At 35.9% G+C, this 15378-nt stretch overlaps 1 protein-coding gene across 5 annotated transcripts in view; it reads right to left on the bottom strand.

The window, feature by feature from the left end:
* Positions 1-3979: 3979 nt before the first annotated feature.
* The window catches only part of nln (neurolysin (metallopeptidase M3 family)), a 38307-nt gene continuing 26908 nt past the window's right edge, over positions 3980-15378 (bottom strand). For 4 of the 5 annotated variants that reach the window (XM_087269344.1, XM_087269346.1, XM_087269347.1 and 1 more), the window contains 5 exons: positions 13902-14103; positions 12154-12340; positions 10478-10606; positions 7536-7672; positions 3980-4243 (listed from right to left, as the gene is read on the bottom strand). In XM_087269344.1, the coding sequence (XP_087125470.1) occupies positions 4088-4243; positions 7536-7672; positions 10478-10606; positions 12154-12340; positions 13902-14103 (811 nt within the window). In that variant the 3' untranslated portion in view covers positions 3980-4087. 5 annotated transcript variants of the gene reach the window in all.

Genomic DNA, 15378 nt, shown 5'->3' with positions numbered 1-15378 from the left:
TATTATTACTACATAACATTAAACTATTAAATAAAATTATATTTGATTGTATATAAATAATATTTCATTACATTAAAATTGTATTTGTTTAACTCACCACAAAATATGGTATAAAACGATGTTATATATAGTTTATAGTAATAATTTATGCTTCTAAATATTTCTGGGGTGGCCCCAAATTTTCTGGGACTTTAAGCTGCCAGTTACCTCACTTAAGTTACTGGTTAGATCCGCCCCTGGGCCTGGATTTCTTCCGGGTGCTCCGGTTTCCTTCACAGTTCAGAGGCATGCAGTACAGGTGAATTGAATAAACTAAATTGACTGTTGTGTATGAGTGTGAATGGGTGTGTAAGGGTTTTCCAGTACTGGGTTCTTGCTGGAAGGGTATCCACTGTGTAAAATATACGCTGAATAAGTTGGCGGTTCATTCGTCTGTGGTGACCCGTGATGACTATGCCTAAGGAAAATTAATGAATGAAAAACTAAAACAACCAAGGTTTGCTGAAATGAGTCGTTCGAACGAACCGACTCGCTAAGCTGAATCATACTGCTCAACGACACAGACGAATGTGAAAGGGAAATCATCAGGTCCAACTGGCCTCCACTGAACCTCGACATAGAACAACAGCTGATAGGCGTTCAGATTAAAACCAATGGAAAATCTCAGTCCCCGGTTTCCATTATTCTTAGTTGAAGGCAACAGGAGGAAGAACATTGATCACGTTTCCGTCGCAAGGTTTGCTGGCGGCCGTTCCAGAATTCAGCGAATTTCAAATGTAGTTCGATATGAAACCGAAGTTTCTGGATTTACACAAGCGCGGGAACACAACTACTGTATTTAGATTGTGTAGATTCAGTATGTACACAACTGATGTCTTGAAAAGGCATAGATTGCACACCCAAAATAAAAAGTTTATCATTTACTAATTCACAAAAAAACTTTCCTTCTTCTGTTGAACACAAAGCAAGACATACTGAAGGCTTTTGGGGAAAAAAAACAGCCAGTGACTTGCATAGTATTTTATTGTTCCTACTTTGGATGTCAGTGGCTGCTTACCCCCGAACATTCTACAGAATATCTTTATTTTGTGTTCAACAGAAGAAGGGAATTCATTTAATATGTATTGTTACCAAAGGTTGAATTAATAGTTACACATTGGAACTCGTGGCTGAATTAACATAAAGACTACAAATAAATATATACTGGTAGCCTAACTGAAACAACGTTTTATTAAGCAAAAGATTGATTTGGGATCCCCCTAGTGTTCAACTGCTGTCACAAGGGGGAGTTTGCTGTGGGGATTTCCCTTTCAATAGTTGACAATCCTTAAATAACAGTAATATATAAATTTATAAATAAAATATAAAACAACTTTACATGTATCCTGTAGGGTGAAAATGTGTGCTTGTAAGTGTAAAGTAAAGGTCTTCTGTATGTGTGTGTGTGTGTGTGTGTGTATATATATATATATATATATATATATATATATATATATATATATATATATATATATATATAGATATAGAGTGTGTGTGTGTATATATGAGTGCATGGTGGGCTCATTCTTTCTCATTAATTTCTATAAACTTTGCTATATTTCTAACAATTTCGTGTCTAACACTTTAAAATTTTATATGGTGCTATGCTGATTTACAGATTCAGTTATAAATTGATACAAATTGAATAGTCGTATTAAAATTTCCAAAATATCCCATTATAGTTATTGAATCAGATGATAGCAGTCTTATTTGTGTCGAAATGTAAATAGGTAGTTGGCATAGATATATAGTGCTTTTAAGCATAAGCACCCATATTTGAATTATTCAACATTAAAATATATATTTTTTAAAATCCTTAATATAGATAATATATTTTAAAACTTGTAAAAAACAGCAAATACATTTCATTCAGCTTTTCACAAACACCTCACCACTCCACCTGAAAAATAACCCAACTACTGTATAAAATGAGGAATCGTTGATCTGCGTTCTATTAACACCATGATTGTTTACACAATGTTTTTTTTTTATACCTGCATTTCAAATAAACTACTTATTTATGAACATTAGATATGATATCCAACTATTCTGATTTTGTAGTGGGTTCCAGTTGTAGCCACTTTCGAGTCACACTTTTCTTACTGGTTGCTAGGAGTATTTTTAATAAATACTTGTCTTTTACCGTTAACTTTGCTGCAAAATTTCCCAGATATATTGTTGTAAAAGAAAAATCCACATCATTTCCAAATATTTCGTATTACTTGCATTACGTCCTGCCACTATGTCTGAATGGATGGGCAACTCCAAAATATGTGAAAGTGGTGTGCCAAGTCTTCTCCACATTTCCTCCAGCACTGTCCTCTTTCCTTCTCCCGTGTTTGCATGCATGTCAACTTGGGGGTTATAAAGTATCTGGTAAGATTCCTCCAGCAAAAATCTCTTCACATACCAGAGCTGGAAGAGGTGGCCTGTACTGAGCAGATATTCAACCAATCTTCCTGTGAGATAACTACGTGGGATTCTCTCTCCCATTTTGGTCTGATGTCATTTGTTGAGTCTTCCTTGGTGGATTGGATGGCAGAATACAATTTTAAAACAAGTCTCCTATTGTCTTTGTTTCTTAGATGTCAAAAACTTAGTCAATTAAATTGGGGGGATGGTTCTCCAAGCATCTAATCTCGCTATTAAAGAAGGTCCTGGTTTGCAGGTACCTAAAGAAATCACATTTGTCCAGACCATACATATCCGAGATTTTGTGGAAGCTATCTAATTCTCAATTTGAGGAAATTAAACTAAAAGTAGTGATGCCGAACCTGAAATCTCCCATCGATTTTAGCTGGTTTAAAGTCAGGGTCAAATGCTCCACATTTAATCAATCTAGTTTTTATAGCAGAGGAGAATTACACTCTTTAAACCAGATTCTAAAGGGAAGGACTAGTTTCTTCTTCATCCTTATCAAAAAATGTAAGTGTCATTAAAATTGTTGTCTCGTTTTGTGTAGTTTGCAAGAAATGTGTTTAATTGTGTGTTTTAAGTTGTAGTCAACCCACACAGCTTGTAATCTTGTATCGATTATAAATCAGTGCTTGCGCTTTATGTCTTAGGTTAAATCTGCATGGTTCACATATTGTCCAAAACCACGTTAAAAACACGACACATGCTTCTTCCTTTACTGATTTAAATGCATTTCTGAACTTGCAGAAACTCTGCTGTTTTTTGCAACAGCCACTATCAGCTGTTCCTCACATGCGGTGCGGTCAATTCTCAAAAAAGTTTAACTTTTGCCAATGTGTGGATTAATAATGAATGTGTGTCATTGTTATTACTTGGGGTTAGTGTTAAGAGTAGATGAATGCTGGTGTTTAACTGCATTAGACTCTCACATACTCTTTGCTACTTAATAACCGTGATGATATTTCCAACACAATCTCACGGCAATTCATAACTTTTTTATTTAGAGGCTAATTCGTAGGAATTCGTACAATCTAATTTGTACATTTTAGTATGATTTGCTCAACCCCAATGACGTTTGGGTTTAGGGGTGGGGTTTGGTGCCACGCCACCTTTTTAAAATCGTACAGTTTCGTACGACTGAACTCTAACTGAATTCGTACGAATTAGCCACTAAACTGCCAAAAGGTAAAATACTTACGTTTTCTCATGAGATCAGCCTGGTATTTCTCTCCTTCGCGCTGAACGCTGTAAACCAATCACAACAGGGTGGGTCATCGGACCAATCAACGCAGATTAACTTCGCGCTAAGGAGGGGTTTGGGGACAAATGAATTGCTGAACGAGTCAAATGGGAGTCGCTGGGATAATTAGGTAAAAATAAATGCAGATTATAGAACAATGAAAGTGTTTTTTGACCTTGCCTGCATATCAGACTGTTGTTGGAGACCCACAAAATCAGAACTATGACCTTTTATAATGCATTATAGGGGCTTTTTTAAATGTTACGAAATAAAACAGCTAACCAATCAAACTGTAAACATCACATTTAATTTTCAGAAAGAGAACTCGGTATCAGTCTCAGTATCTTGTGTATTTTTAAGTGCAATTAGTTTCCTGTAGTTTACAGTCCAGTGTCAGTGCGAGTTTTGTTCTGTAACTGATTGTGTGAGTCCTTTACACTGAAAAAATGCATCCTGGCACGGTTCACGTCCCAGGAACGTTTTCAGCATTTCCATGCCATCCACTGAACCTCCTGCTTCCAGAACCACACGTCTGTATTCTCTGCCCACCTGTGTCAAACACACACACACATTCACATTTCAAACAAAGTTTCACAAGATGGCAATCTGACAGTAACAATAATTAAAAAGTAATTAGAAACTTGCAACCATTGACTTCCATTCATTCATTCATTCATTTTCTTTTCGGCATAGTACCTTTATTAATCTAGAGTCGCCACAGCAGAATGAACCGCCAACTCATCCAGCACATGTTTTACGTAGCGGATGCCCTTTCAGCTGCAACCCATGTCTGGGAAACATTCATACACACTCATTCACACACATACACTATGGACAATTTAATTTACCCAATCCACCTATACAACATGTCTTTAGACTTGTGGGAGAAACCGGCTGAGGCGTGAAGCTCGAACCTTCTTGCTGTGAGGTGATCGTGCTACCTACTGCGTCACCGTGACACCCTCTATTGACTTCCACAGTAGGAAAGAGGAATACTATGGATGTCAATGGTTATTGGTTCCAAGCATAATTCTTGGGTGAACTGTTTAAGTTGATTTCTATGGCATTTTTTACCGTCATAAAATTTCTTTAGTTGTCAAGCTCCACAAATTTAGTAAAAACAATACCACAGGACTACAGGACTATTATTATTTATTAAAATATTAGGATGTACATGGATGTAGTTCCTTTGCTTTGTTGTACAGTTGTAATGCCAATTTGCAATTGTAAACAGAAGCTTGCAACTCTTGTCCCACTTCCGGGTTCTTCTGATTGGTCAGCTGCTTTGGAAATGACATTTAAACATTAAAATTCCTTTTACTTGCTACAGCTTCTTAAAAATGTGGCCCTTACTGTATGTACAAGGTAGGACTGGGTGATATAATAAAAAACAAGTCAACTCATATCCTGATAACGACATCAGAATATTGTATTAATTTTGTACGTTCAATCAATTAATAGTTTATAAGTATTAATCAGGCCTGTAGCCATGAAGTTCAGGTGGTTCGAAATGTTTATTTTAAAATAAGTATTTTTTTTCATATTTCTTTCTTCTTATTTATTTTTATTTTTTTAGAATTTAAAGTGTTAATCTTTTAACATTATTTATAAAACTGTATTAACTGCACATGTGTATATATATTTATATATATTTATATATATATGCTTCTTATTACAGCATGATGTCAAATCTAGCAGGACTTGTTTGATTTAGTTTTAAACTGCACAACATCCCAGTAATCAAAGATTAAATTCAGGCAAACTTTAGCATACTGATACAAAATTTAATACCTTGTAAAATAGCATTTAACACTTTTTAATAATTTTTAAGGGCCTTAAATTTTTCTAAATTGATTTATTAATGAGGCGAGGCAGTGGCGCAGTAGGTAGTGCTGTCGCCTCAAAGCAAGAAGGTCACTGGGTCGCTGGTTCGAACCTCGGCTCGAACCTGTGTGAAGTTTGCATGTTCTCCCTGCCTTCGCGTGGGTTTCCTCTGGGTGCTCCGGTTTCCCCCACAGTCCAAAGACATGCGGTACAGGTGAATTGGGAAGGCTAAATTGTCCGTAGTATATGAGTGTGTGTGTGGATGTTTCCCAGAGATGGGTTGCGGCTGGAAGGGCATCTGCTGCGTAAAAACTTGCTGGATAAGTTGGCGGTTCATTCCGCTGTGGCGACCCCGTATTAATAAAGGGACTAAGCCGACAAGAAAATGAATGAATGAATGATTTATTAACTTTTAATACTTTTTAAGACCCCGCGGATCTTAGAGTGTTTACATGTCAAAATGTCAAATGAGTGTTTACATAGAATTTTGAAAAGCAGTGCACTAGAATAAAATATGGGTATTCCAGAAATCTGGGTTAACTTACAATCTGCTAAACCCTGAACTCTCGGTTGATTAACCCAAAACCTGCTTATCGCGTGTATGTTGGTTCCAAAACAGCTGATATAAGTTGGTTAAATCAACCTTCTGAAGATGACCGCGGGTTATGGTGAATGGAATTATTAATGGCTACTTAACATGCCCAAGAAGTTACCTCTGATTTTGGAACCTTATCTACTTACTTACTCTCAAACTTACCCGGGTATGTCACATAACCTGCTTTCTGGAACAGCCCCCAGAAGTCATCGCTGAAATATTAAACTAATTTGTTATTTTTGAGTGTTTCTGCAGTATGCTCTTCTGCGAGTTAAATTGACTATGGAGAAAATCACAATCATTAGCTAATTTTGGCGATTCTCCAGTTTTGGGTATTCCTATTTTAGATTGGTTCCTTGTCTGGTCCAAAAAATTAATATATTTTTTCCTTTAAACAAACAAAAATCAATCACATCCACTTATCAGACAAGCATCAGTGTTTGTCCCTGTGACATCATAAATTTACTTCTGTTTCAATACAAAATGTACCAGAAAATTAAAAACGGGGCGACGTACTGGCGCAGTAGGTAGTGCTGTCGCCTGACAGCAAGAAGGTTGCTGGTTCGAGCCTCGGCTGGGTCAGTTGGCGTTTCTGTGGGGAGTTTGCATATTCTCCCTGCGTAAGCGTGTTTTTCCTCCGGGTGCTCCGATTTCCCCCACAGTTCAGGTGAATTGGGGAGGCTAAATTGTCCGTAATGTATGAGTGTGAATGGGTGTCTATGGATGTTTCATTCCGCTGTGGCGACACCAGATAATAAAGAGACTAAGCCGAAAAGAAAATGAATGAATGAAAATAAAAATCTTCACTTATGTTGTTTCTTCTGTTAAAATAACTGAAAGCCTGTAACCATTGACTTCTATAGTATTTGTTTTTTTCTACCCGTTTCCAGTTCTCTTCAAAATATTTTCTTTTGTCTTCAACGGAATAAAAAAAAACTCTTGTTTCACCACTTAAGGGTGAGTAAACAGAGTAATCCTTCATTTTGGGCTGTGCTATTTCTTTAAATACTCTGTGTACTTCCTCATTAGGCAGACTCATCCTTCAACATTACTATGACTAACTATGACACAGACTCATTTCCACAACAGTAGTGTGTTTAATTTTACAAACAACTAGTTATTATGAACCATAAATTCTATTCTATTCTTGGCAGATAATCACTCCAGCTCACATGATTGGCATCTGTCAAATTAAGCAGTTTTCCAAAGTGAGCAAACACGTGCGTCACTGTTGACAAGAGTCTGCTTGAGGCAGTAAAGGGAAGTGTAGTAATGTTGGTAATTCAGGCATGTGGGAACTTAAAAACGGTCTTAATGACTCAGCTCTTGATGACGATTCATACATTTTGCCATTTAAACATGAATCCGACTTTGTTTTGTTTTATTCTCAACAAGTAAAAACCAAAACAAAAAGACTCACACCTTTGGATTCAAGATTCCTTCCTTTTTGAAGCGAGTGAAAAAGATGTCCATGGAGTAGACTTCACTCCAGAGGTAACTGTAGTACTGACCGTCATAACCTCCGGCCAGATGACTGAAACTAGCCGTCATGTTTGTGCCTGCAGAGAACAGAAATACGTTGCTTAAGACGCTAACACAAAAGATCTTTTACAATTTATTTTACTATTAAATTATTATAAACACACTATGAACAAATAAGTAACATTCATTTCACATCATAACATCTTTAATTTAACTTTAGTGATGATCTATTCCTCATTAGCATAGACAGCCCTGAGTGAGAAGCAGCCATTTACATTTAGAGTTTTCACACCATACTTGTAGAACATATAAATAAATATGTATGTAAATATGTGTGCATGTATATGCATACATATAAAATATAAAATGTTGTCTCTCTGCAACTTTTTCAAACAAATCAATACACTCTTTATTTCGTATAGGAATTGTATCAGTTCCAAATATTACATTTTATCGGATTTTTTTTTCCTGATATTGATTGGACAAATTCTAAATATCCCGAATAGCAACTTAATTACAAATAAGATAAAAGTTTCATTTAGAATTATTTATTGTACATATCCAGTGAACACTCTCTTACTAAAATACAAAAAGATATTGATACTAATTGTTCCTTTTGTAAGCAACACCCAGAGTCCCTAGTTCACTTATTTTGGCAATGTAGTAGAGCTGCTGGGTATAGCTTACTGCTGGGTAGAGCTTACTGGGTATACTTGAAACATCCAGGCAGGTGTGTTGAGGCAAGATGCAGCTAAACCCTGCAGGGACACCGGCCCTCCAGGACCAGGATTGGTGACCCCTGCCCTAGACCACAGGTGTCAAACTCAGTTCCAAAAGGGCCGCAGCTCTGCACAGTTTAGTTCCAACCCTAATTAAACACACCTGATCAAACTAATTGAGTCCTTCAGGCTTGTTTGAAACCTACAGGTAAGTGTGTTGGAGCAGAGTTGGAACTAAACTGTGCAGGGCTTCGGCCCTCCAGGAATTGAGTTTGACACCCCTGCCCTAGACGATCTTAATCCAGCATTTCTACAATTCTGTCAATCATATTATCAAGTTCAGGAGAGAAGCAATGGTGGCCGCACAAGTCTTCACATTTTTTTTAATACGTTGTTCAGCAACGTGGACACCTCCAAATGGTGTTGAAAGAGTCACATGCTGTATTTATAAGATTCAATTCACCTCAAAAATGTAATTTCTGTCTTCATGTAATGTATTTGCGACCCCAAAATCCCACGTGACGTGAGCTGACCGTCAGCTGTTACCACAGCTGTGAACTAATGAAGTCTACTTTAGTGAACAGAACCTGCATAAGCTGAGTAACAGGTAATAAAGTTATCAATAACAAACACAGAGTGATCGTTTGTTATTTATATTATATTGTTATTAGTGATCGAGTGACCGCCGCACGGGAAGTGAACCACTCTTAACATTCATTCATTTATTTTCTTGTCGGCTTAGTCCCTTTATTAATCCGGGGTCGCCACAGCGGAATGAACCACCAACTTATCCAGCAAGTTTTTACGCAGCGGATGCCCTTCCAGCCGCAACCCATCTCTGAGAACCGCTCTTAACAGTGATAATGAAACCTAAAGCGCACACAGTGTTGCCAGATGTAGCTGACTGATTTCAGCCCCAAAAGTATCCAAAACCCACCGAAATGCAAAAACCCACCCAGTCTTCTGTAGTCACGAAAATCACCACATTTTTTTTACCACATGTTTGAGAATAACAATGATAACAGCCCACTCATATTAAACTTTCTTTTACATCTACAGAATTGTGAGAAAATCGTGATATTTATTTAATATATTTAATAGCAAATTTAATTTATTAATTTGCTTTGGAAAGGTTTTTCCTATTTTGTAATTGAGAATGTTGATGAAGACTTTGGGAAAATGTTTTATGTCCCCTCACAGCAAGGTTGTTGGTTCGAGCCTCGGCTGGGTCAGTTGGCGTTTCCGTGTAGAGTTTGCATGTTCTCCCTGTGTTGGCATGAGTTTCCTCCAGGTGCTTCAGTTTCCCCCACAATCCAAAGACATGCATTATAGATGAATTGATTAAGCTAAATTGGTTGTAGTTCATGTGTGTGAACGTGAGTGTGTATGGGTTTTGGGTATATGGGTTTCCCAGAACTGGGTTGCAGATGGAAGGGCATCTGCTGCGTAAAAGAGATACTGGAATAGTTGGCGGTTCATTCCACTGTGGCAACCCCTAATAAATAAGGAACTAAGCCTAAAGAAAATTATTGAATGAACAAGGTAGATATTTTTGTGACCTTTTAGTTGAACGTCTTTGACCTTGAGGGTCCCATTTTAGTTTTATGGTTGATGTAAAAATGGACATGCATAAAAACACAATACATTCATAAGTGTTTAACTAGACTAAAATGGATTTAGGAAGATAATTTCCTATGATTTCTTAAAAAAGCCAAGTAATACAAATAATTTGTTCAGCACAGGTTTATATAAATTGTGAAAAAGCTGGATTGCAAATGCACTACATACGAACAGCTAAGAATATGTGAAGAGTTTTTTCTACAATAATGTTTCTTCTAAAATAAGCGTTTTTCTCAAACTACTGCATGTACATTCACTAATTTGAAAATAATATGTTCTTTTCATTGCATTTAAAGGGAAATAACTCATCATGAACTCATAGGAAGTTAAGAAAAATGCTCATTTTAGTAGGAAATTTCAGACGGCAGAGCCCTTAGAGGTTTGTGCATCTGAGCTCTTCATATGTAAATGCTGTGATAAAGCTCTCTGCAAGTGAAATGAGTGACGATGTTTACACTAAGCTGTTGTGTTCATGTTGATGTGTTAATGTGATTATACTTAAGGTGTCACAAGCGTGTTAGTTTCTGAGACTGTGTTTATGACCTGGTGTGGCAGGGATTCCCAGGATGTCTTTGCTGAGCTTGGCAAACTCTGCTGCAGTGTCTGCTCGGTCTTTAGTGTGGAGCGTTTGGTCAGCTTTACTGAGCACTATCTGCCTGAGGTTCATCAGACCTGCACACAGATGACAAAGAATCACATGTTAAAAGAAAATACATTTTACTGCACTAAATCTATTATGATAATTATTAATATCAAGGTATATACTGTTTTATTCATTTTATTAGTTATCAAAATTATAAGCCCTCCTGTGTAATTTTTAAATATTTCCTAAGTGGCGTTCAAACGACCAAGAAAACATTCACAGTATTTCCTATAATATTTTTTTTCTTCTGGAGGAAGTTTTATTTCTATTAGTTTGGATGGAATAAAAGCAGTTTAGAAATTTTTTTAAAACAATTTATTTTGTCTACCTTACAAATAGTGGTGTGCTGTTATCGGCGTTAACGTGCTGCTTTAATGCGAGACTCTTATCGGGCAATAAAAAATTATCGCCATTACTCTATTTTCAAAGTTGGGTTGGGAGCTGGGTCTATTCTATGCAAGCTATGATGACTTTCACCTTGATATTTTAGCGTGGATGTATACCTGGCCCAATTGCACAGTAAGTGGCGAGAACGAGTCTTAGAACCTGTGTGTTTTCCTGCTGTGAAATTACCATATCTAACGTGACGTGCTAACATAGATGCAGTTCACTAGAGTGAATCTGATTAATGTTAGCTCCACATTTGACTATCAGGCACCTGTGGAGTTTATAAGTTTGAGTAAAACATATACATTTAAAATGGACGGGGTGCTTTTAGAAATGAATGACATTAAATTAAAGTCAAACCAGTGAGCCATCTGACAAAAAAGTGCCCTTCTGAATCCAATCAGAAGGATGCCTTTGTGGATCTTTCACTTACTTCGAAGACACTACTGACCATGCCTACATGGACATCTGTAATCTAGTTATTTGCCTTATTAGACAATAATATAATTAAGGTGTTTACGTGAAGTCCTTTCATGTAAGAGTTTCCAGTCATTTTGTGTGACTTTCACTGCAGTTAGGCAGTTTCACTTTAACTTATGAACATTTCGTTCATGCCCTCGTGACAAACTGGGGTATTAGACGCAAATAAGGACTTAGGACTGGTGGGAGTGTTGTGGAATTTAATAACGCATGCCAAATGGAGAGAAAAAACTTCCATTTTCGCGATTTGTGTGCGGTCCTTTTCTGACAGCCATGTTTGTGGATCTTGTCGGAAAATATGGCAAAAAGTCCTACATGACGGTAATAGTTTGATTGCGGTGTTGATGTAAACGGCGATAATAGCCCATCACTAGTGTAAACTGATCAATCTCCACAGAAATAACCCAATTAAAAGGCAAACTTTGTCTGACTCAATTTCAGTCACATTAAAATGTAATGCTTGTTAACAGGAAGAAAATAATTTGCCATTAGTTTGAATAAATGTGAAACTAAAAAAATAAATGCAGTACTGTAATAAGTAGAAAAATTATTAAAAGAAATAAATATTTTCCAAAGAATATTTTAGACCCATTTGTAATATAAATTTGCGGAGTTTAATGTGAATGATCATATTTGTGCATCTTAAAAACCGAAAACCCTAGTTTTAGAAACATGATTCTCTAGATGTGAATGTGGAGTCAAATCTGACCTGTGTTGGCCACTCTAGATGCGATGAGTTTGTCCAGCAGAGCATCTGGGATCGGGCTGTCATCTTTATAGTGACGGGACATCCTTCTGAGAGGCTCCTTTTCCCAAACCCAGTTCTCCAGCATCTGAGACGGCACCTCCACAAAATCTGTCTCCACCTGTGTCCCACTGAAGTCTGCATATCGGCTCTGAAACATGCGGCACCAGCAGTTAAAGAGGCAGTTCACCCCAATATAAAAATTGACTCACCCTTCAGTAGTTCTAAACCTTTTAAAGATATTTAACAAATATAAGAACAAATTAAGATATTTTGAAGAATGTTGCGAACTGTTACTTCAATAGCAGAAAAAGAAATACTATGGAAGTCAATGGCTACTGGTTTTAAAATTCTTTCAAAGAAGATATCTTGAAAAATAATAATAACTGATTATTTATTTGTCTTCTTTATGGTGATCTTTACATTTTGAAATGTAAACAATTAACAAAATACTTTTTAAATTGTTTGATAAAAATTCCAAAATACATTCAGGGGATATGTCTTATAAACCAGTTAAAAATACTTCTCAATAAAACTGCTGTCCATTTAGATTAAATACACTTTCAAATATTTATTTAACAGTTATTTTAGTCTGACAGTTAAACCACGATTGTTGATCTTCACCTTTTAATAAATATATAATTTTATGAATAAGTCTTGTATGATCTTGTATGACATCTGGTAACATCTTTTTACAATAGGATACATGTCTATATTCCTTATTATTATGACATTAATTTGTTAACTAGTAGCCACTGACCTCCCCTATACATAAAACCTCTTATGGAATTCAATAGGTAAAAATAAGAAGATACTTCGAACAATGTTTTTCTTAAAACAAAATCAGTTTGATTTTCAACAAAGTAAAGTGATGTTACGCCATTTTAGTTTTAAGTGTCTTTCAACCACAACATCTGTATGTTTGAAGTGGCAGGTAATTCAAGATTATTTTTTGAAATCAAACATTTATGTATTTGTTCATTTCTTAAGGCAGCAAACAAAATCTGGATTATCCACAGCTGCTATGTTCAGGTGTTATAGAGCAGTCATTAAAGACTGATTGACTTTTTCCAATAACAGGGTGGTTTGGCAGGTCTACAGGTCAACAAATAAGTCAGATCCATAATACAGTGCAAACTGCCTTAAATTAAAGGCCACAATCTGCCTTCTATAGATGACATCTATGTCTAGCGTATGCCGTAAAAAAGGTCTGACAGTATTTAAAGATCCCACACATACGGCTAGACAGATTTTCATGCCTTTAGATGACTTAGAGCTAACAAAATTAAGTTTATTGAACAGCATTTTGTTTTACAGTGTTCTGGCAGTAATGCATCTGTATTTAATTAAAAAAAGATTGTAATACTTTACACATTTATGCTTGTATGTACAAATATGTTTGTGTTTAAACCGAATTCCAGACAACTATGTTGTTTGGCAATTACAAATAAAAATAACAAGACAACAATGTTGCAAACTGATAGCTATTGACCTCCATGGTTGGAAAAACATGTACTATAGAAGTCAGTGGTTACAGGTTTCCAACATTCTTCAAAATACCTTCTTTTCTGTTGAACAGAAGAGAGAAACACACAGAGGGTTTTGAACAAGTGGAGAATGAGTAAATGACAGAATTTCCACATTGAGGTGAACTATCTCTTAAAAATCTTCTAGTTTTGAGTTTTTCTTGTATTGGCATATTGGTGTCATACCCTGGAGCAGAGCTCATGCATGATGTGTCCAAACTCGTGGAAGAAGGTCTCCACCTCGTGGTGCTGCAGAAGCGAAGGCCAGGTGCTGGTGGGCTTGGTGAAGTTGGCCACCATGGCGGCCACAGGCATCCTACGTTCCCCATCAGGCCCAACACACCCTGGCTGGAGCCCAAAGCATGCAGCGTGGCTGTACTTTCCCTCCCTGATGAGTAAAACAGAGCGATAAATCTGGATCAGGACTATTTCAGGTCATTACACCAATAGCCAATAAACCTTGGAAGAAGGTCATGGAGTATTTATCAGATTTCAGCTGCATGCTCTTCTTTAAAGACAGCAGGAGGTCAGGTCTACATTACTGACCTCTGTCAAGTTCAACACTCCCATTCTCACATGCCAAGTCTCTTATTTATGACCACGCACTTGCAGCACTGGCTTTGGAACTGGATTATATTAGACATGTATCAACTTCTTTAAAGCATTTTTTTGTTGTTGCAGTAGTTAGAGGTCTTGGATTGTTCTTTTATGATAGATTTTCAATAATATTTTATAACACCAAAGTCAACATTGTTGTATTAATATGTGCTTTAAATAAAATCGAAACTAAAAATTGCATTAAATCTGCACTCGGTGAATCAAAGATACAAACGTGGATATTCGAAAAGAGAACTGGAATTCAATATGTTTGAATGCATAAACAAAAACATTGAATTTCCGATTGAGACTGCTACAATATAATAATTGGGTAATGAGAACTTATGTTACTCCTGTGAGATTATATAAATTCGACCCTAATATTGCTGATCTGTGTTTTAAATGCAAAAAGATACAAGGCACATTTTCCATTGTGTATAGGAGTGCAAGGAGGTATAAAAAATGTTGGTGGAGGTGACTTAATATATTTCACAATTTATTTCCATTCCTATTTTTTATGTATATTAAATATGTATGAAGACAGATATGCTGTCAACTAAAGAAAGAAAATTGACTGATTTATGTTTAATACAAGCAAGAATTTATAATGCTATAAAAAAGTTTTTTGCCCCTCCACTGGACTTTGGTTGAGAAACCTAATAACATGTTTGGCTCTTATAAAGCTCTAGATTTCTTTATTATTAATAAAATATATATATATATATATATATATATATATATATATATATATATATATATATATATATATATATATATATATATATATATATATATTTTCCCTAAATGTATTTCTTAAATTTTATTTAAGAAAATATTGTGAGTGTATATATTACATAAGACAATTCACTGACAGATTTAGGAATATAATGTGTGTGTGTGTGTGTGTGTGTGTGTGTGTGTGTGTGTATATATATATATATATATATATATATATATATATATATATATATATATATATATATATATATAAATATATATAAAAAACATTAAATTTTTTACACCCTTAAACATCACATTGGTGGCTCAGCGGTTGGCACTTTCACCT

Source organism: Danio rerio, chromosome 10 (assembly GCF_052040795.2).
Source record: "Danio rerio strain M-AB ecotype USA chromosome 10, GRCz13ab, whole genome shotgun sequence".
In the NCBI taxonomy this organism is placed as follows: Eukaryota; Metazoa; Chordata; class Actinopteri; order Cypriniformes; family Danionidae; genus Danio; species Danio rerio.
Note: the sequence above shows the minus strand (reverse complement) of the source record. Positions and strands in the feature narration are given on the sequence as shown.